The sequence below is a fragment of the Pelodiscus sinensis genome, chromosome 1 (genome assembly GCF_049634645.1).
Source record: "Pelodiscus sinensis isolate JC-2024 chromosome 1, ASM4963464v1, whole genome shotgun sequence".
In the NCBI taxonomy this organism is placed as follows: domain Eukaryota; kingdom Metazoa; phylum Chordata; order Testudines; family Trionychidae; genus Pelodiscus; species Pelodiscus sinensis.
This window is the reverse complement of record NC_134711.1, coordinates 229,310,838-229,331,265: the sequence shown is the minus strand read 5'-3', so window position 1 is coordinate 229,331,265 and position 20,428 is coordinate 229,310,838. Positions and strand designations below refer to the sequence as shown.

Genomic DNA, 20,428 nt, shown 5'->3' with positions numbered 1-20,428 from the left:
CAATACATCCACTTGAGACCAAATCAAGTGCTAAAAATTATTTTCTCTGTTGGAGGAAGAGAAGTGCCAAAACAGGTTTTCTGTGCATTCAAATCTCATGTCAGTATACAGTGTTTGGTGGTGTGATCTTAAAATATAGTTGCAGAGAGAAGAGTCCTGTTCTTGCATCTAGTTTTGCTCGAATGAATGAATGTAATAGTTCACTAGTAGTTTCACATACCACAACAATAATCAGACATTTGTAGGCTGAGTTCTGCTGCTTTGAGTAGACTGGGAAAACATGCAACTCTTAGGGTACGTCTACACTAGTCCCGTAGATCAATCTAGGGAGGCTAATGAGGGCGACCGAAATGGCAAATTAAGCCCGGGATTTAAATATCCCGTGCTTGATTTGCCTGTTCCCAGCCGGTCGCCATTTTAGAAATTGACTAGCCTGAAGTAACTGCCCGTGTCTACACGCGGCAGTGAAACGGGATTCCGATTTAAAGCCCTAACTCGAATTAACTGGTATTCCTCCTGCAATGAGGTTTACCAGCTAATTTGATTTAGGGGCTTTAAATCGGAATCTCTTTTCACTGCCGCGTGTAGATGCTGGCAGTTACTTTGGGCTAGTCAATTTCTAAAATGGCGACCGGCCGGGAACATGCAAATCAAGCATGGGATATCTAAATCCCGGGCTTGATTTGCAATTTCGTTCGCCATCATTAGCCTCCCTAGATGGATGTAGGGGGCTAGTGTAGCTTTACCCTTAGTCATCATCCTGAGCGCTACATCCTGGCTGCGTCTAGTTTGGCATGATTTTCCGGAAAAGTTTTCCGTTAAAAGCATTTTTGGAACAGAGCGTCTAGATGGGCACAGACGCTTTTCCGCAAAAGCACTTTTTGCAGAAAAGCGTCCATGCCAATCTAGACGTGCTTTTGTGCAAAAAAGCCCCGATCGCCATTTTCGCGATCGGGGCTTTTTTGCGGAAAACAAATCTCAGCTGTCTACACTGGCCCTTTTGCACAAAAGCTTTGCACAAAAGGGACTTTTGCCTGAACGGGAGCAGAATAGTATTTCCGCAAGAAGCACTGATTTCTTACAGTAGGAAGTCAGTGCTTTTGCGGAAATTCAAGCTGCCAGTGTAGACAGCTGGCAAGTTTTTCCAGAAAAGTGGCTGCTTTTCCGGAAAAACTGGCTAGTCTAGACACAGCTCCTCTGTGTAGGCCTTAGGAAAAGTAAAACTGTTACCATGAGTGCAATCCTGGCATCTATGGTTATTCATTCAGTTTGTCTCACTTTCAGAGTATGCATCATAGTCTGTTTACAATATGAACATCTGATATACAATTGTGTATTTCAGGTGTACACCTGTAGGATTATGCTTCTTTTATATTCCTTCTTAAATTACAGATTGAAACTGATAAACAAAACCAAAAATAGGCTGGCCCTTTTTATAAGATGCAAGTGATTCCATCCCCTTAAAGAAGTGTTCTGAGTAAATATGAAATTTAAGGTGTCTCAATCAACGGAGTAGGAAGTGGAGTTGAAGTATCTATAGCATAGAAAGCGTAAATGAAAATAATTTTTTACTGGGACTGGTCTATACATTTAAAAACCCAAATGAATGACAGAACAATTGTTTAAATCTTTGAAATTGGCTTTTTCAAAACAAGAGAATACAAAATTAGCAAGGAACAAAGATAACGCACCTCTCAAACAGTATTGGAAATACACAAGAAAATTTTCCCTATTGATAAGAATGAAGACTGGGATTGGAGGATGGAGGAGAAAAAGTAATTAATGACACTTTCAATTTCCTCTGTACCTGTGTGTATGGTAGTCTGATACATGAGTTGATGGAGGAAAACAGTCTTTGGAGCAATAAAACCTGCACTAAGCCCTGATTCCTCCAAGAAGGGTAGTCAGTTACTGCAACCCAATTCAAGGAAATACAATTCTGTATTACTACATGTTCAAATAATGTCTAAAAGTGATGATGTAGATGTGAAAAAAAATGTAAGGTGAACTTCAAATCAACTATATTTTGCTCGTTCATCCGACAAGTCGGCAGGCACATCTCTTTTCTAGGGTCTGTTGCACTTGTTGCTAGGTAAGGCATGAACCCTGTAGTTTAAAGAAAGCTTCTTTAGGGACTAGATGTTATTTTTAAAGTGTTTCAGATCTTTCCCACTTCTGAAGGTTTTTGCATCTGCCCCTGTGGCAGTTATCCAGAATGCTTGCTCTTTAAGGGTAAACTTCACTAAAAAAGTTTAGATGGGGTGGATTTTACTGCAGACATATCTACATTTACAGTTGTCCAAGACTTGGCTGAGAGAGGAGACACTGTCAGAGTAAAGCTATTGCTTTGAAATAGCCCACACAGCATCATCTAGGCTAGGTGGTGATATGGTTGCGGTACTCTGCTTCTGAGACTTTCTACCCTGAATGATTATTGCTAATTGAGATTTTTCTCAGGTGTATTTGAGACTGTTTCAGCTAACCAATTTAATGAGCTCTATGGCTTGCAAGTGCTTTCCCGTGTATCACATGTGCATAAAAATTAGATTATTGTAAAGCACAAAAGCAAAATAACTCCCTCACAGTCGTCCCTCCTTATTAATTACTTGTTAATTATATAGTGTGCTGCCCTAAAAAAAGTTTGAGATTATTTCCTTTATGTGGTTTCCAAAATGTTGACTATCTTTTAAATGCAGCTTTTATAATAATGGGTTGTAGCCTTCATCTAAGCATGATAAAACTGTAAGACATATCCTTAAATTAATAATATAACCTTGAAGTGTCATATATTGCAATTGTGTCATTTACAACAATGTAAAGTCATTTGGTAATTACATGTTTATCAGTGGCAAACTATTACTTCCTACAACTGCAACTCATGCTTTGTAATATAATTCAGGGCATGTTACTTAGTAAACTTATGATTTTTAAATGGGTGTTTCCTCTTTGACCATATAATTGCAGAAATTGTAAAACTCAAGAGTGCAATCTGAGCAATGTGTTAGAAAAATTAAATATTTTCTTGTTTCTTTTTAAATATAGACACTTGTAAGAGAAGCAAAACATTCTCTGGACTATTTTTGAGTATTGATTTTTCACATGAATACATACAATACATAATTCTATGTTTTCTTTCATTAGAAACAGAACACTCTGTATGTGAAAACAAAGATACTGTGTGCCCAAGGATCTTAAAAAATATGAATCTGAGTGTGCAACACAGGCTTCTTAAGTAGATCTGTAGACAGATTCTTGTTTATCTCTAGGAGCTGTGAAAAAGCTGGGCCCTGGTTGACACTTGATCTAAAAAACTTCTCAGTGACTGTACCGCTACAGATCTAGATAGCATGACATTATATCACATGAGCTGATAAAATGTTTATGCTTGGCTGAAGGCGTAACCAGTCTCACTGAACTGTTTACCAAAATTAGATGCTCCCAGACTTAAAACAGCCATAAACAGCATTTCTCAAACACAGCCTGGGGCTCCCCTTACATTGTGCTTTCTTTAAAGAGATCTCATACTTGCACCTCTAATTGTTTTTGAGGATGTTCCTGTCTCCCAGATGCCAGACTGCTTTCCCTACATCTGTTCCAAAGGAAGGCACGTTCACAAGCGACAGCACTGAAATTTTATTAGTGAGATGATATTTACTTCCAGATAATTGGTAGAGATATTGAATAATACTGGGCCCAGAACTGATCTCTGTGGAACCCCACAGACGAGGGATGGGAATCCTCTGGCATGCTGGTTACACACAATACATCAGGGTTAGCCTCTGGTGGGCCATGATACGATTAGTTTACATGAGCATCTATAAGCATCGAGGTCTACAACTCCTAGTGTGCGCTTTTCTCCGTTCCTTGCCAATGGAAGCTGTGGAAAGCGACATAGGCCCTGCCACTGCTTCCTAAAGTACCCACTGGTTGGAAATGGGGAGCCACAGCCACTGGAAGCTGTCTGGCTCTGTGCCTGTGGATACTCAAGTAAACAAACCATCTGACAGCCCACCAGTGGCTAACGGTGACAAACCATGTGCAGCCCATTCAGAAGGCTCCCCACCCTTGTGCGCACCACCTTTTGATGTTGATCCCCCATTAAGAACATAAGACCAGCCATACTTGGTTAGACCAAAGGTTCATCTAGTGGTGGCCAATGCCAGGTGCCCCAGAGGGAATGAACAGAATAGGTAATCATCAAGTGTTATGTTCTTATGTATGCAGTTACCTTTATCAAACAAACTTGTAATTTCCTTGCAGAATAAAGTCAAGTTTGTTTGACAAGAGCTATTTTCCATAAACCTGTGCTGATTAGTATTAATTACATTTATAGCCTTTAATTCCTTATTGATTGGATCCCATATCAGCTCGTTCATTTTTTCCCCCTGGGATTAATGTCAGGCTAACTGATATGCAGTTAGTCCGGTCATCCTTGCTCTTTTAGAAGTTTGATGCAACATTATTAGTCTTCCAGAATGTCCCCAATGTTCGAAGTTTTACAATTTGAAATGTAACATCAGTAGGCCAGAGACCTCCTCAGCTAGGCAATCTAGGGATGTACAGTATGAAAATAATAGCATTCTGAATCAGTTGTGACCTTTCCTACTGACTCACTGCTATACTTTGTGCAAGTCACTTGTACATCAGCTATAAAAAAGGCTATAATACTTACTTCACTGGGGTGTTCTGAGGTTTAATAAAATAATGAGGGGCAACACTTTGAGATCCTTGGATGAAAGGCATTATATGAGTTCAAAGCATTACTATTATTATAATTTTAAACTTTACAAGACATGTCATTACTCTAAGTAGAACTCAACATTCCCAAAGCCAGAAGGTGGGTCATCTTAGTATATATATATAAAGCTCTTTACGTGCTTGATCTTGCAGGACAAAGCAGATTGAAGACTGGTGAGTCTGAACTCATTCATATTGTATTCTCTTGGAGTATAAGGAATCTTCAGTTTTACTCATAGTAGCGTTCTGTTTGTAGTAATCTAGTGACTGTCGTGTATTTAAGGATAGCGAAGCAATCAGCGGACTTTTAAAATTATTTTTATAAAAGGAATCTTTGAAGAAAAAAGTATGTTAAAAAGTGACTATATGACCAATAGTGTTCATGGAAATATCAATGATGTGCCAAAAAGTCTGCTCATTATTGCCCTGATCTATGAAAATGTTTGCTATTGATTTAATGGGTACAGAGACAGACTATCATCGTCTCATCCTTCAAAAGCTATCAAGCATGGGGCTTGTTACACTGAAGTCCATAAGTGATAAGCCCTGACCTAGAAAGTGCTGGTAAAAAGTCAATGAGCCTATGTTTGGATGTGGTTTGAGTAAAATCTTCCATTTGTGTGTTTGACCTTTTACTTAGTAATATTGCAAACTTTCTTAAATTCTTCGTGTTTGCAGAGTTTGATTTTCAGACAGTCTTGGGTGCCTGAGAAGAGCCATCCTCATGCTACTAACACTGATGTTTCTGGGTCTTGCCGCCCTTGTTGGTGAGTTAAGGGACATTATTTCTATTTCACTAGTCAAAAGCAACACTGGAAAGAGATTATTGTAGAGTTGGGAGAATGTAATCAGATCTGAGTTCTTCTACTATATAGAACTGTAAAATCTACCATATGAGTGACTCTTTTTGCGGGTTTGAGGTTCCTTGCTTACCATGTAAGCATATTAAACTATAAATGCTAAAGTACGAATCAGATACGAGACTAGAATCACAAAAAAATAACTTCCTATGTTTATTCTCAGCTAAGGTCATAAATGCTCTTGGTTGGCTGATGGCTTCAGTTAATTTCCAACTTTCTAGAAAGTAGAACAATTTGGTAATGCTAGGGCTAGTGATTCATTGTTTTTCCTTCAGAATTTCACTTAGTGCTTGCAACACTCTGAACAATACAGTCTTAAGATCTTATTTTATTTTAAATACCTCCCTTTAACTTTTTAGCTCCTTCTGCAAGTTATGGATGTTATGGTGATTTACATACTATGGAAACCCCTGTGATTTCCTGCAGGCCTGTACAAACCCCAACTTGTGGTAGGTAACATTCACTGCTTGATGGTTTGTACTTCAGGGCACACAGCTATTTGCACATGATGGAGGAACATTTTTATATCCTATTGTGACTAAGTTAAACTTTCTAGAGCTCCCTATTCAGTTAGTCAAGGGGGGAAAACCCTGTAGTTGCTACAAACCTTCTATTTGTGCTTCAAAATAAAGTGCTCTTTGGAGGGCACAGACAGTGATACTGAGTCTACAAAACAAACTGAGGGGAACTGCCAAGTGTTAAGGGCTACTCTTTGCAAATGTCTTTTGTCTCTGTCTGTGACGAAATGCCCTTTCAAGGTCCCACCTTTACAGCAAACATACTCTGAACAAAGAGAAGCAGACATAATCCCTTTCCAGTCAACACAGCTCCTTAATCACCTAAGCTTTTAGTGGCATTATCTCCACACAGGTGCTGAGCACACACATTCCTCAGCACTCCCAGACACCTCCTATTCTGGGAAAGAAGATTCCTGGAATCAAACTTGAGTCTTGACATCCTGAGCAAACTGGCCATTTGTGACATGCCAGATAAATACTGTACAGGACAAGGCCCAGATCAAAGGAAGACAGCTCTAGAGCTGTGATGATCCTTCTCCTTTGGGTGTCCCGTTTTGGGAATTCTCTCCCAATTTCCTGGGCATTTGTTTGAGGAGATTAAGTTTTGTGGGTGAGAAGTCTTTTTACTTGCGCTCCTGTTTGTAAAAGAAGATGTGTTAGAAAAAGAAAAGGAAATTGCAGCATTTTATTTCAGCATGTAGAAAACATCCAATATTTTCCTAGTCCCACCGAGAGTCAATGCCAAAAGTCCCATTGACTTGAATGGAGCTAATATTTCTCCTCGTGTAATATCTTGAAGATCTGAAGATAAACTTGGAAGATTAAGTACGAGGTGCATTGGTCTGTGGGCTCTATTTAAAGCCAATCAGGTTTCAAGGGGGAAGATTCCAATTTTTTTGCTTTCATTCCAATTCCCATTCATGATATAACTATGCCATCATCAGGCTAGGTAGAAGCTTGCAAAAGAGGCCTACAAGGAGCATTAAGGAAGGAAAATGATTGAATAGATAGCTCTCTTTCCTCCAAGTCAGTAATGATCCAATGATCCAGAATGCATTAAGAGGCTGGAGGTAACTTTTTGGAGATGCGATATATAAAAGAGTTCCCTTCCACCTTCAGTCGTGAAAGATGCCAGAGCACTTTTGTAAGAAGAAGGATGCTATACCTATTGTCTTGATCAAGCTCCGAGTTGGATCATTCCATTTTGTGTATTTATATATCTAAATTCCCCTTTGCTATATTGATTGGATACAGTATTCTCCACTTTCTGTCCTGCATTATTGCCATATGCTTTTAAATAGCCGCTTTACTTCTGAGTAGAGGTGACTAGAGTGATTCCTGTATATAGCGTAGTAAATTCATAAAACTTTTGTCGCTGAAAATTGCTACATAGTGTTAAGTTATGTTAAATACATGTATCAACTGTTTTAAAGCTTGCTGGGGAACTAGACAGTTAATATAGTTTCCTATGTTGCTTTTTAAAAATACAAATATTTTGACATATTTATCTTTGTGTTGTTTCTTATCATTTTATGGATAGTTTTTCAGAAGTCATTTAGAATCTATGACCTGCAGGTGCTTAGCACTTCTGAAAATCAGTCTTGTCAATTTTTTATTGAAAAGGAAATATGAAAAAAGACAGGATCAGGAAAATGATAGGGAGGAAGGAGATGTCAAGGACTGCTTCCCCATCCCTTTGTTACTGATTCAGAGATATAGAAAGATATATATTTATTGCCTTCCAGATTTCAAAAACTATGAACCATATTCCGAAATCAATAGGATTGCACCTGCTTTTCAAATATGTTGATCCATATTAAATAGCTGCAGTTTTCTAAACAGAAAATGATGTATTTGGAATTCTAACTGTCATTGTAAAACTGTTAAAACTGATTTTAACAAAATTACATGCAGAAATCACATTCACCTTTGCATTTGCTACAGGTGTGCTTACGGCACAAAAGATTGCTGAAATAGATATTGTACGTCTAAGGGCCTATCAAGCCCCTATTATGAGGGTTGCCAGAAAGACGTGCTTAGATCCAGCACTGGTTGGTGCAATCATATCTGTGGAGAGTCGTGTTGGAGCTGCTCTTCATGATGGCTGGAACCGTGAAAGAAACCGATTTGGCTTGATGCAGGTACAGAAGGAAGACCAGAAAAATAAAACTCCCAAAGAGTGAAATAGAAATATTATGCATTAAGATGTCAAGCCACTCTGCTAGCTTTCTTTGATAGGATATCAAGCCTTGTGGATAAGGGAGAAGCAGTGGATGTGGTATACTTAGACTTTAGTAAGGCATTTGACGTGGTCTCACATGACCTTCTTATCAATAAACTAGGGAAATACAACCTAGATAGGGGTACTATAAGGTGGGTGCATAACTGGCTGGATAACCATTCTCAAGGAGTATTTATTAATGTTCACAATCATGCTGGAAGGGCATAACAAGTGGGGTTATGCAGGGGTCTGTTTTGGGACCAGTTCTGTTCAGTATCTTCATCCGCGCTTTAGTGAGTATGATTATTAAGTTTGCAGATGATTCCAAGCTGGGAGGGGCTGCAAGTGTTTTGGAGGATAGGGTCAAAATTCAAAATGATCTGAACAAACTAAAGAAATGGCCTGAGGTAAATAGGATGAAGTTTGATAAGGGCAAATGCAAAGTAGTACTCTACTTAGGAAGAAACAATCAGTTTCATACATACAGAATGGGAAGGAACTGTCCAGGAAGGAGTACTGCAGAAAGTGATGTGGGGTCATAGTGGACCACAAGGTAAATATGAGTCAACAGTGTGACACCGTTGCAAAAAAAGCAAACATGATTCTAGGATGCATTAACAGAAGTGTTGTGAGCAAGACACGATAAGTCATTCCTCCATTCTACTCTGCACTGATAAGGCCTCAATTGGAATATTTCATTCCAAGAAATATCACATTTCAAGAAAGATGAGGAGAAATTGTAGAAGGTCCAGAGAAGAGCAACAAAAATGATTAAAGATCTAGAAAACATGTGCTATGAGGAAAGACTGAAAGAATTGGGCTTGTTTTGTTTATAAAAGAGAAGACTGAGATGGGACATCATAGCAGTTTTCAAGTATCTAAAGGGGTGTTACAAGGAGAAAGGAGAAAAATTGTTCTCCTTGGCCTCTGATAATAGGACAAGACGCAGTGAGCTTAAACTGCCTCAAGGGAGGTTTAGGTTGGACATTAGGAAAAACTTTCTGCCTGTCAGGGTGGTTAAACACTGGAATAAATTTTGTAGGAAGGTTGTGGAATCTCCATCACTGGAGATATTTAAGAGCAGATTGGATACACGTCTATCAGGGATGATCTAGACAGTTCTTGGTCCTGCCATGAGGGCAGGGGACTGGACTTGATGACCTCTCAAGGTCCCTTTCAGTTCTAGCATTCTATGATTCTATGTTTCTATGTTTACTTTAAGAAATAACATTATACTTTACCTTATTTAGCACATTGGGACTGCACTTATATACATACTTAAGTCTGTTCCTGTGCAGGAAAACATCTAAGCACGTGCTTACCTGTTGTCCCAAATAAGGATACATCCTTGAATTGTGGTCTAAAAGTATAAAGAAGAGAAACCAAAAGAGTGGTTTTGTTTCTAAGGAGAATGAAATTTTTTGTCTCTATCTTCTAGATTCCTGTAAACTACAATTTGGTTCCTGTAGCCTGGAACAGTGAAGATCATATAGCTCAAGGTGCAAATATTCTAGTTACTGGGCTAGAGGATATAAAGAGAAGGTTCCCTACCTGGCAATGGCAACAACACCTCAGAGGTACAGTATGTGCTGTATAACGTCCAGAAGTTAAAGGGACACTCTAGAGATAAAACATGATATTTGCTGATAAAACATGTTTTGCTGCATTATTAAGATTTTAATAGCTGCAGATTTTTAAAGCTGAAATTAATATAACGATATGATTTACTTTCCACCGTGTTTTTTCAGTTTACTTTTTGTATTCAATATGGGGGAGTATGACAGTTTTGTGTTGGACTATATTTTCTGGTTCTCATGCACTGCAGAGTGCGGTTGTGCTGGATTTCCAAAACCGTAGCAGACATTTTACATGGAAACAGATGTTTCCTTTTTATTGCAATTTAAATATCAAGAACATTTCTATTCATATTTCATCCCATAAAATTATTTCCATAAAAACATGATTTATTATTTGTATTACAGTTCCACATGGAGGGAAAGGGGGCCCACTGTTCCAGGAACAGCACAAAAACAGACTCAACAAGCTTACAATCCAAACAAGTCAGAAAGGAAGGAGAGAAAAGAGAAGCACAGAGCAGTGAAATGGCTTGTCCTGTGTCTCAGAGCAAGCCAATGACTCGACTCTCAGTGCAGGGCCCTCACCAATAGAGGACAGAGTCTCCACCAAAATCCATAACCTACATTTGGATTCTTAAGTATCAGGTGTAGGTTTGATCTAGCTTCCGCTGAGCTGAATGACAATAATCAAGTGACTTCTGTGGATGACGGTTCAGGCCTTAGCTGACTAGGCTATGTCTGCATTTCAAAGAAAGAGTCACATCACTGAGTCTTAGAGCCAGGTGAATTGACTTATGCTTCTGAAGCTCAGCGTGCAGGCCTGCTGACTTGGAGGGGGTGAGGAAAGGGAGCAATTGCCACCAGGCCCGGCGATTCAAAGGCGTCTGGGGCTCTGGCTGCCACTTCTCCGGCAGCAGTAGCAGCAGCCAGAGGCCTGGGCCTTTAAATTGCTTCCAGGCCACTTGCTCTGGGCAGCCCTAAGAGTTGGGGGTGGGGGTGTGCCACACTCCAGGTGGTGCTAAGGGCCAGCTGCCCTTGGCACTGCCCCTTCTATTCTTGGCACTACCACTTCTATCCTTGGCTCCGCCCCTTCTGGGAACACATTGCTGGGCCTCCCCAGTTTCCTCAGGGGCTGGCAGAGGCTGTTGGCTCTACTGTCGGCACGGGGGGCCCAAAACCAGTAGATAGTCCCACTCAGGCTGTAGCCTGGCCTCCAACACCCTGCTAGTTTTTACTCTATAATGCGTGCACCATGAGCCCAAGTCAGTTGACCCAGGCTCTGAGGCTTCTTGCTGGGAGCTTTTTTTTTTTCTGTGTGGATCTATCCACTGGCAAGGTTGCCAGATAGTTTAAGCAAAAATACCGGACACACTTGACATTACATCACAATCTACATTACATCTTGTTTAGAAAATACTGGACATTGATATTTTCTCATTTATATTTTCTCAATTTGTTTCCCAAACAGAAAGCTCAGATACTGCTGTCCGGTTCAAACCAGACACCTGGCAACCTTATCCACTGGCTCTAATACTAAGACAGTGTAAAAACATTTCCATTGAGTCTAGTGGAGCTGAATCAGGCTTTAAGTCTCTCCTCATCTGTCTGTCTTAGAAGTGAACTGGATATTAAGTGCATGGAAGAGGTCATATGTTGTAGTAGAGTATAAGGGCCCTGGAACTTAAACAGAGACTCAGATCCTTTTCCTGACATGTCTTTTTAGACTGTGAGCACATTGGGGCCATTTTTGTACTGTACCTGTCACGGGGGGGGAGGCCCATTATTGATTAAGACCTCCATGCAGTACTGTAATACAAATAATATATGCTATTTTAAAGCAAAGTTACATGATTAATTATGAATAGAAATGTTCTTTGATATGTAAATGTCTATAAAAAAGAAAGGTGGTAGGTAGGTAGGTGATGTAGTTAAATTGTGAACACAAGAGTGGGAATGGGGGAACTTATAATGAACAAAATGTGGTTATTTCAGGTGTATGTTGTATCTCATTACTTCATCCTTCATTTGTCCTGGCCATTTTAGAGTCTAGATTTTTTAAGGCAAATACTGTGTTGCCATCTGCATTCAGAGAGCACCAACCATGTTTTGGATGTTATTGCAATGTAAATAATAAATAAACAAATAATAAGCTGTTTGCAAACTTCATGCTAAGAATCAAGTACTCTCTAAATGCAGCTACACAATACCACAATTCGTCATTTTTCAATTAGATGGATTTTCACTGAAGCCACAATTTCTGGCTGAGATTTATTTGTTTTTCATTTGATTTAATGTATTTGTATTAACTACTTTGTGTCTTGTTTCAGGTGGGATTTGTTCCTATTATAACAAGGTTAGGAACATCCAGGTCAATGATGGAATGGACATTTGCAATTCGAACGATGATTACGTTAATAATGTTATTATTCGAGCCAAGACTCTGCAGAATAATGGATTTAGAATTTTAGAGTAATGTCGGCTTCCGGCTCTTTTCAGATAAATCATAATTCTCGTTATTATCAACCTGATCATGAGAGATCTGTATATCTGGAGAAAATAAATGTTTAATGTAGTAATCAAATAGTGATTGTAACCACAAAATAAATTGTTCCAGGGCTTTTCCCAACAATAGTGGAGCTGGAAGAACTTGTAAATTAATTCCACCAACACTCCATCTAAGCACCTATCATTAGTTTCAGTTTTTTCACTTGCTAGAGTTGCATGGACAACAGATGTTACTATAGATGTAGGAGTTAATTAATCCCTTCTCTAGGATTCCAATGGGTTGTGTGTGGGAGAAACCCAAGACCTCGGTGCCATTAGGCAAAAACAAAACAAAAACCTACAGGCCAGCAAAATCTTTACCTGTTGAGCCGGGGAGGCCTCTTGTACATTCTATTGTACAAAAGTGAGTTTGGAACTGCTCGTGCATCATCTAGATGGGAGGATGTGTGGTTTTCCTTTTATGTCTACTCTTGTACTTTTTTCATTCTCATGCCTCCCCTCCCCCAACAGGGAGGAAGAAGTCTTCAGCTCCATGGGCTCCTTCTCTTTACCTTATCCTGCTATTTTGTAAACACATTCAAGGAACTTCACTCTGTATTCTCAACCCAAGTTGATGTCTTTGCTAGCTGGCTCATCAATTGGCCAGTGAAGAAGCCAACCAGGCTAGTATACTGGAGGGCACACTGAGCATGCTCAGTATATCTTCTACATTAATTTTCATTAGCCAGACTCCTTCCAGTGGCAGATTAAGTTAACTATATAAGGTCAAAATCAGCTTTACATGGCCATATCCAAAAGGGAATATCTAGGTAGCCCAGAAGTCATGCAGAGCCTCTCTGGGGGGGACAATCCCAAAAGCATCCATTTAGTGAGTTTCCTGAGAACTATATGACGGTGACACTGCTTAGTAGTACAACATTGACAGCTTTAACTTTGTTGCAGTTAGATTGGCACCTTTGAGTATTTAAACGTGGATGTTTCAGTATCTGCTTCACTATTATGAAAACAAAACCAAAGAAATACTCTAGAAGCATCTATTTTTAACTGAAAAGATCATACCTGATGTTTAAGATTATTCTGTTTGAAAGTTTATTTTTCATTGTGGTTATATTTGGATATGTACATTTACTGACTAAATGAATAAAGGAAAGTGGTATATTAAAATGTTTTGGCAAATGAAACAAGACTCCATCTTTTCAGTTTCATGACCAAAAATGGGCAGCAATTTCAATTACCTAGAAATGGTCTAAAATTAATTTAAAAATATATGGTGGGTACAACTCCTGAAGTTTCTCTGAATTCAGAAGTCTTAGTATCCCTTATTAAACATAAAAGATGTACAACCCCAGTGACAATGATAATACTCTGTGGCTTGTCTGCACATTAGAACATGAAAAAATATGGAGTTCCGGCAAATAGTTTTTCTCCCTCTGCCTTGTAACAACCTTTTATATACAGACCACAGGACTACTAATTGTTTTTAAAGTTAGACTAACATGGCTCCCCTTCTGAGACTTTCCTTCATGTTATATTGTGCAATGCACAACATACCCCAATACATGGAAAGAAGTAAAGAATTTTGACCAAGAATGTGTTGTAGATCTGTACTGACAGCCTAGTCTACCAATAACCCTGCCCAGAGCCCCTAACCCATCCATCATGAAATTGTTTGAAGTAGTGCTGATCACTTGCATCAAGTTATTGTCCTTGGCCTTCCAGTACGGATGCTTAATATTCTTGACTTTGTTCTGGCTGTGGTGGAGCCCTTGCTCTGTCAGCTTCTTGGAGATGTGATCACAGACGATGAATTCCAGGTCTCAAGTCTCAGAATCAGCTTCCTTGCCTCTCAGCTGATTAGCGGAGTGTCTACAGCCAGCAGCATATGTTTCTACTGGTGGTGCACATCCACACATGACTTGGTGCATATAATAAATGTATTCTGCATGTGGATGGAAAAATGTAGAAGGAGCATTGATGCTGATGCTTGCACTGAAAGCTATGTGTGAATGTAGTTTTCAGACACAACTTGCTTAGATGAACAGCTTGGAGATGGGGGAGAGGAAAGGATTATGGAAAGGCATTGGAAGACTTGTGGTACACAAATAATGTTAGTCTGCATCAACACTGCAGACTTCCTCAGTCAGGGTGGGCTTACTCAGTCTTTAGCCTATGCCACTCTTAGGTAAGCCAACTTGAGTTAAAAGAATCACAAAACTTGAAAGAGTAGCTTTTGTGTGTGCACATGTCAAGAGTTTGGAGCATCTCTTGAATTGAAGTGAAGACAAAGTGAAATGGAGGTAAATGCTGACCTTAGCAGGGAAGAGGCAACTTGTGGAAGGCACTGCAGTAAAACTAGAACTGACAGGCCATTTTTTGCAAGTTTAAAAGTCACAAACATCTCATTACGAATAATTTCTTGTTTTATTTCATTAATGCTTAACCTGATTGAAAAATCTTACAGAAATCTGACCATGGGAATTACCGTCCAGTGTTTCCAAGGCACCTCATCTCCTTTTCTGGGAAGCCTGATGGCCTGCGTTGTTGTGAGAATAGTACAGTTGCACAATCTTAATTCTGAATTCTGTTGATAAAATGCATGGTGTGGGCATGACCTTGAGTCCAAGTTTTCTGCAAAGCTACTAATCTCACGGCAAGGATGTTGTGAAGTTAAAGGCAAAGCCAATTACTCACTGAATAAATAACAATTATATTTGCATAATTTCTTCCTTCAAGTTTAAAACAGAACTTCCCTGAACTGATGATTCCTGGTGACACTGCTACCATTAACAGAAATATTTTCCTCCTTTTCATCCTTGAGTTGTCTCTGCATTCTCAGGAAGTACATCCCAAACAGTGTGATCATGTATCTTGGTGTATGAATATTATTTAAACAAAAGACACACCAAATTGCAGGAGAACCCAAAAGTAGAACATCACTTCATATGCAGATGTGTTAGTTATCCAATAGTTACTGGCAGCATAATGAAAATGTTGTCAGTGACAGGGAGACACCCAAACTTGAATATCCTCACAAAAGCTGGAAGAAAATCCCCATTAATCGATGATATCAGAGCCAGTGATCAGTGGACAGAACCACAATATTGCCATAAATGAAAGTCACAGGCACCTTGTATGCAAGGCAGACACCACTTAGGGTATGTCTACACTTATAAGGGTATTTTGAAATACGTTATTTCGGAATAAGAACTTCTGAAATAACTATTTTGAAACCGCACATCTACACTACAGCGAAGCGTTGAAATTAGTCCAAGGCGGGTTCCCTTAATGTGCACATGCTACCTTGATTTAGAGCCCTAGGAGGCACTGGAGAGTAATTACATAGCCTGAGAGGGGTCTTGAAGTCTGCTTCTCAGTTCAGGAAAAGGGTCTAAGATAACAGCTAAATAAATAAATGGAGATTGCTTATCTTCTAGAACTGGAAGGGACCTTGAAAGGTCATTGAGTCCAGTCCCCTGCCTTCACAGCAGGACCAAGTACCATCCATGATAAATTTTTGCCCCAAATCCCTAAATGGCCTTTATAAGGATTGAACTCACAAGCCTGGGTTTAGCAGGCCAATGCTCAAACCACTGAACTATCTCCCCCAATAAATGCCAACTCCCCATAAATACCAACTCAGGGTCAAGAAAGGGTCACGGTTGATACATGATAGATGGAGATGGACTAATCAGATCATGAGGCACAAGGTGATTGGTGGTAGCCTGGCAACATCAGAGGGTGACAACCTTACATGTCAGCAGTGGTGTGTTTGTACCTGTATATAAGGTGGTGTCTTGGGGTATCTTCTTTGAATGACTCAGGGGGGCAATGGAAGTGTTTCATTATTTTGAACCATTTAATTGTTACAGGGTACAAATGTATAGTGGTTCAGTAGAGTCTATTGATAACTATTAATGTACTTTGCTTAACAATAAACATGGCCTGGCACCTTCGATCTATATCTGGTTTGTGGTCTTTGGGGGCTCTCTTGGAGTCTGCTGTGAAGACTAAGTGCACATGTCTACATGAGACACATCACTGAGCGCACACACAAGCAGCCTTCTGGTTCTCATCATCAATGGAGCCAGAGACGCATGAGGATATTGTGACAGTGAATCCTGACCCCTGCTAACTAACAGCATTGCTGGACAGTTGCATGAGTAACAACAGAAGACAGTGGGGTTTTAACCCACACTCTCATTCACCAGCTGATTCCCACCCCACTGCACCAAATCCTGCTAATCCAATCCATCGTATGCCTTCCCCAACTCAACAACCTTCAAGGTAATCCAACCAACTCCAACGCCCTCACATCCTAGACTGAGAATCCTCGCTGCTGTCGTAGCTGACAGCTTACTGTGACTTTGGCCATGTAAGAAATATTGAGACAAATTAAATGATGGCGTTTGGATGTTAGGAGATAACTTTTGAGCACCGTAGCTGATCACTTCTAAAATTCCAGGCATGTTCTAGGCATCAATAGGCAGAGATAGGGAAGTTAAATTTCTAGAAATTTTGAAGACATGGGGGAAAAAACAACCCTTATTTCCATGGAAATGGAAATTCTGGAAAAATTGAAAAATCTGCGGTAGCTATTTATTTATCAAAACTAAACTTTATTTACTTCTTCAAAATTCAGAATTGTATCTTGTGTAACTCAGCTAGCACATAAAAAGTTCAGTTTGGTATATTAATGAAATAGATAAGTATAGATTCTTTAGTTTTAATGCAAATAATAATGGTGAATATAGTTAATGCTAGGAATAGAGAAGCAGATTCACACTAAGACATTTAAATGCATTTTTTTTAGCTCTTGGCACATAAGAAACAAATACAAAATGTTGAAATTAGAAATACACAGGGAATAACTGGAACTATAGCTCATTCACAATCTCCATTCTCACACCCATGAACTTAAGGTTATAATCTTCGGGCTCAAAGTCAAATGTAAATAGACCTGACCTGACATTATCATGCAGCTATAGACAAAACTCATGTTTTTAGAGAAATATTTATTTTACATTCTTATTGGTTATTATTAGAAAGCATTTTGAAGGCCTGATGGGCAGAGTAACAATAACCTCACCGCAAAATATAATGGACAAACTGGACAGTCCCTACAGGAAAGAATTAATGGACACAAATCAGATATCCGTAAAGGGACCATACAAAAACCTGTTGGAGAACACTTTAATCTCCCTGGGCATTCATTAACAAATCTTCAAGTAGCTGTTTTGTTACAAACCAATTCCACAAGCCAAATACACAGGGAAGAACTGGAACTACAGCTTATTCACAAGTTCCATTCTCACACCCATGGACTGAATAAGGATACTGGATGGCTGGGTCATCATCAACCTACCAAACAATGAAGGCGACAATGGTTCCTTGTCTATGTAGAATCTCATGATACCATCTATATGTTTTGTCAGTCTTTAAATGCTACCTAACCATTTGTTTGCTAATTAATGGTTCTTATCTGCCTCTTTTGACTATCTAGCCTTTAGGTACTTAGAAACTATTTGTTTTTCCTATTACATTCCAGCTCAGCTTTCCCCTTGATATTTTTTACCCACTGCCTCTTCTTCTCCCCCCCCTCCCCCCCTGCCCTATTTATTTTGTTCCTGGACATCCAACACTGAAGAAGTGGGCTATGCCCATGAAAGCTCATGATACCATCTACATGTTTTGTTAGTCTTTAAAGTGCTACCAGACTATTTGTTGTTGTTTTAAGTTAATATTATTTTAAACATTCCTCTAAGCGTGTTTTCACTATTAATTCTGAGAGAGAATATTTCACATACCAAGGAGTCCTGTGGCACTTTAAAGACTGACACATTTATTAGGGTATTAGCGCATAAGCTTTCGTGAGCTACAACTCAGATGCTGAAGAGAGAAAGAAAAAGGAAACAGTGATGGGACTGTGCGATCAGTGCTAATTAAATCAGAGAGGCTGTGGCTCATCTCCAACAGAGATGAGAAGATGAGAGTACCTGAATGGGAAATTACCTATTGTAATGGGAGAAACACTCCAGGTGTTTGTTTAGGCCTTGGTTCAGGGTGTCAAATTTGCATATGAATTCCAACCCAGCAGTTTCTCTCTGCAGTCTGTTTTTGAAGTTCTTCTGTCTGAAAATGGCACCTAGCAAATTCAAAACCATGTGCGCAGAGATATTAAAATGTTCCCAGTCTTAATATCTGATTTGTGTCCATTTATTCTTTTGTGTAGAGACAGTCCGGTTTGTCTGATGTACATGGGAGAGGGGCATTGTTGGCACATGATGGCATATATCACACCAGTATCCCTGAATGAAGGACTAAACAAACACATGGAGTAGTTCTCCCATTACAATAAGTAATTTCCCTACTCAAGTATGCTCAACTTCTCACTACTGATGGAGATGAGCCACATCCATTCTGATTAGCACTGATGTCACAGTTCCATCTCTATATTTTTCTTTTCTTTTCTTTTCACTCACACCCCTATACAGCTCTATTACCCGAGGCTCGTGACTGACTGACATCTTCCTCTTTGCCCAGCACTCTCTGCCTTCTGTGCCTGGCTGGACCCCTAAGATGGATCCACATATGCTGGCACTGCATCTTTCCAAGGCAACATGTGTGTGTGTGTGGGGGGGGGGGGGGGGCACACAGGGACACATGTCAGCCACACCAGATTTCTGTCAGGTTTTGTACTAAAATGTGACCAGCAGCAGCCTTTCAGCCCTGCGTGGGAGGGTAGGGATGGGAACTGCATCCAACTGCAGGGGATGAGATGACCTGGGCTGTGTCTTTGCAGAATTCTTCTCTCCTCCAACCCTTGCTCCTTCCCCACAATGTGTGTGTCCCCTTCCTACTTACACAGGGTAGAAAGGCAGCTAGCACCTCCTGCGCTGGCCACTGACATAACCCAACTACCTCCTGTATCCTGGCTACAGCATGTGCCCCAGGGCCCAGGGATCCTGACTATAGGGTCTTCAGCAAAAATGACCAGGGAGATATCTGAGCAGAGGAGGTATCTAGGCAATGGAGCAGCCCTGCACTCCCCTGGGACAGTACCCAGGCAAGGGGTAGGAGACAGGCATGGGTGAAGAGGATACTAAGCCCCTGCCGCAGAGGCTGCTATGGAATCTGCAAGTTTGGGGCATGAGCAGACTGGAAATCGCCTCCCTTCACTCTCCCCCACTGCTCCAGAGCGTAGCTGAGGGGTGGAGAGGCTTCCTCATACTAGTGTTGTGTGGGGCTTTGGCACATGCAGAGATTTGCTCCTCTTAGCCAGCACCGTGAGCCAGAGGGTGTTAGGTTTTCCCAAGGTCCCAGCCCAGCCAGAGAGGCAGTGGGAGAAAGAAGGAGCCTGCTGGAGCATTCTTATCAGGGGCTGGTTTTCTGCACAGTACTAGCAGTGGGACACCCTGGCAAGGACACACAGGAGCTGTGGGGATGGGGCTAGGGGGAAGGGGCAAAGCAGGGAGAGGGGAGCATGTAAAGAGCTGGTGGGTGGGAAGCAGAGGGAAAGTGAAGCCACTACCTGGCTCCTGCCCATGCTCATCAGCCACTGCAGCTCACACCCCATGCCAGCTGGAAACGGGACACAGCAGGGGCTGCACTGATGGCTTCATGGGGAAGTGGCCAGCCCTTGATGCACTTCATTTTGCTTTACCACCAGCCTTGCACACCCATCCCCACCACCAGCTACTAGACGCTCCCACTCACCACTGGCAGGTGGGCAGCTGGTGAACAGGGATTCAGCCAGCAGCAGAATCCACCAGTACTGGTGTGTGTGGGGAGGAAGAGATAGAAAATGCCAGACAATTTGCCCTTTTTAAAGAAAAAGTCAGGACACTTTCAGGAGGGCTTAAATATAGGACTGTCCCTTTAAAAACGGGACATCTGGTCACCCTAGCCATTAGTTGCCACTGTTTTTTCTTTGTTTTTTCTTTGTTTTCACAGTCGCTCCTGAAAAGGTCTGTGACATCAGAACAGGACAGGGTGTGTTAGTCTGTAAGGGTA

At 40.5% G+C, this 20,428-nt stretch overlaps 1 protein-coding gene across 2 annotated transcripts; it reads left to right on the top strand.

Annotated features, from left to right (window-relative positions):
* Nucleotides 1-11: 11 nt before the first annotated feature.
* Nucleotides 12-13,619, top strand: LOC102457002 (lysozyme g-like). Of its 2 annotated transcripts, XM_006113541.4 has the most exons (6): nucleotides 12-4,911; nucleotides 5,416-5,504; nucleotides 5,957-6,046; nucleotides 8,060-8,256; nucleotides 9,775-9,913; nucleotides 12,241-13,619. In XM_006113541.4, the coding sequence occupies exons 2-6, from the start codon at nucleotides 5,462-5,464 to the stop codon at nucleotides 12,384-12,386; spliced, it is 615 nt and encodes a 204-aa protein (XP_006113603.2). In that variant the 5' UTR covers nucleotides 12-4,911; nucleotides 5,416-5,461; the 3' UTR covers nucleotides 12,387-13,619. The 2 variants fall into 2 exon arrangements, with proteins under 2 accessions (XP_006113603.2, XP_075772968.1); XM_075916853.1 differs by having other exon boundaries at nucleotides 12-5,504.
* The last annotated feature ends 6,809 nt before the right edge of the window (nucleotides 13,620-20,428 follow it).

Bases quoted from the DNA above. Each gene is read 5' to 3' on its own strand.
- LOC102457002 (XM_006113541.4), top strand. From the start codon at position 5,462: ATGCTACTAACACTGATGTTTCTGGGTCTTGCCGCCCTTGTTG. The intron at 6,047-8,059 runs GTAGGTAACATT...CATTTGCTACAG, and splicing joins TGTACAAACCCCAACTTGTG to GTGTGCTTACGGCACAAAAG. The intron at 8,257-9,774 runs GTACAGAAGGAA...TCTATCTTCTAG, and splicing joins ACCGATTTGGCTTGATGCAG to ATTCCTGTAAACTACAATTT.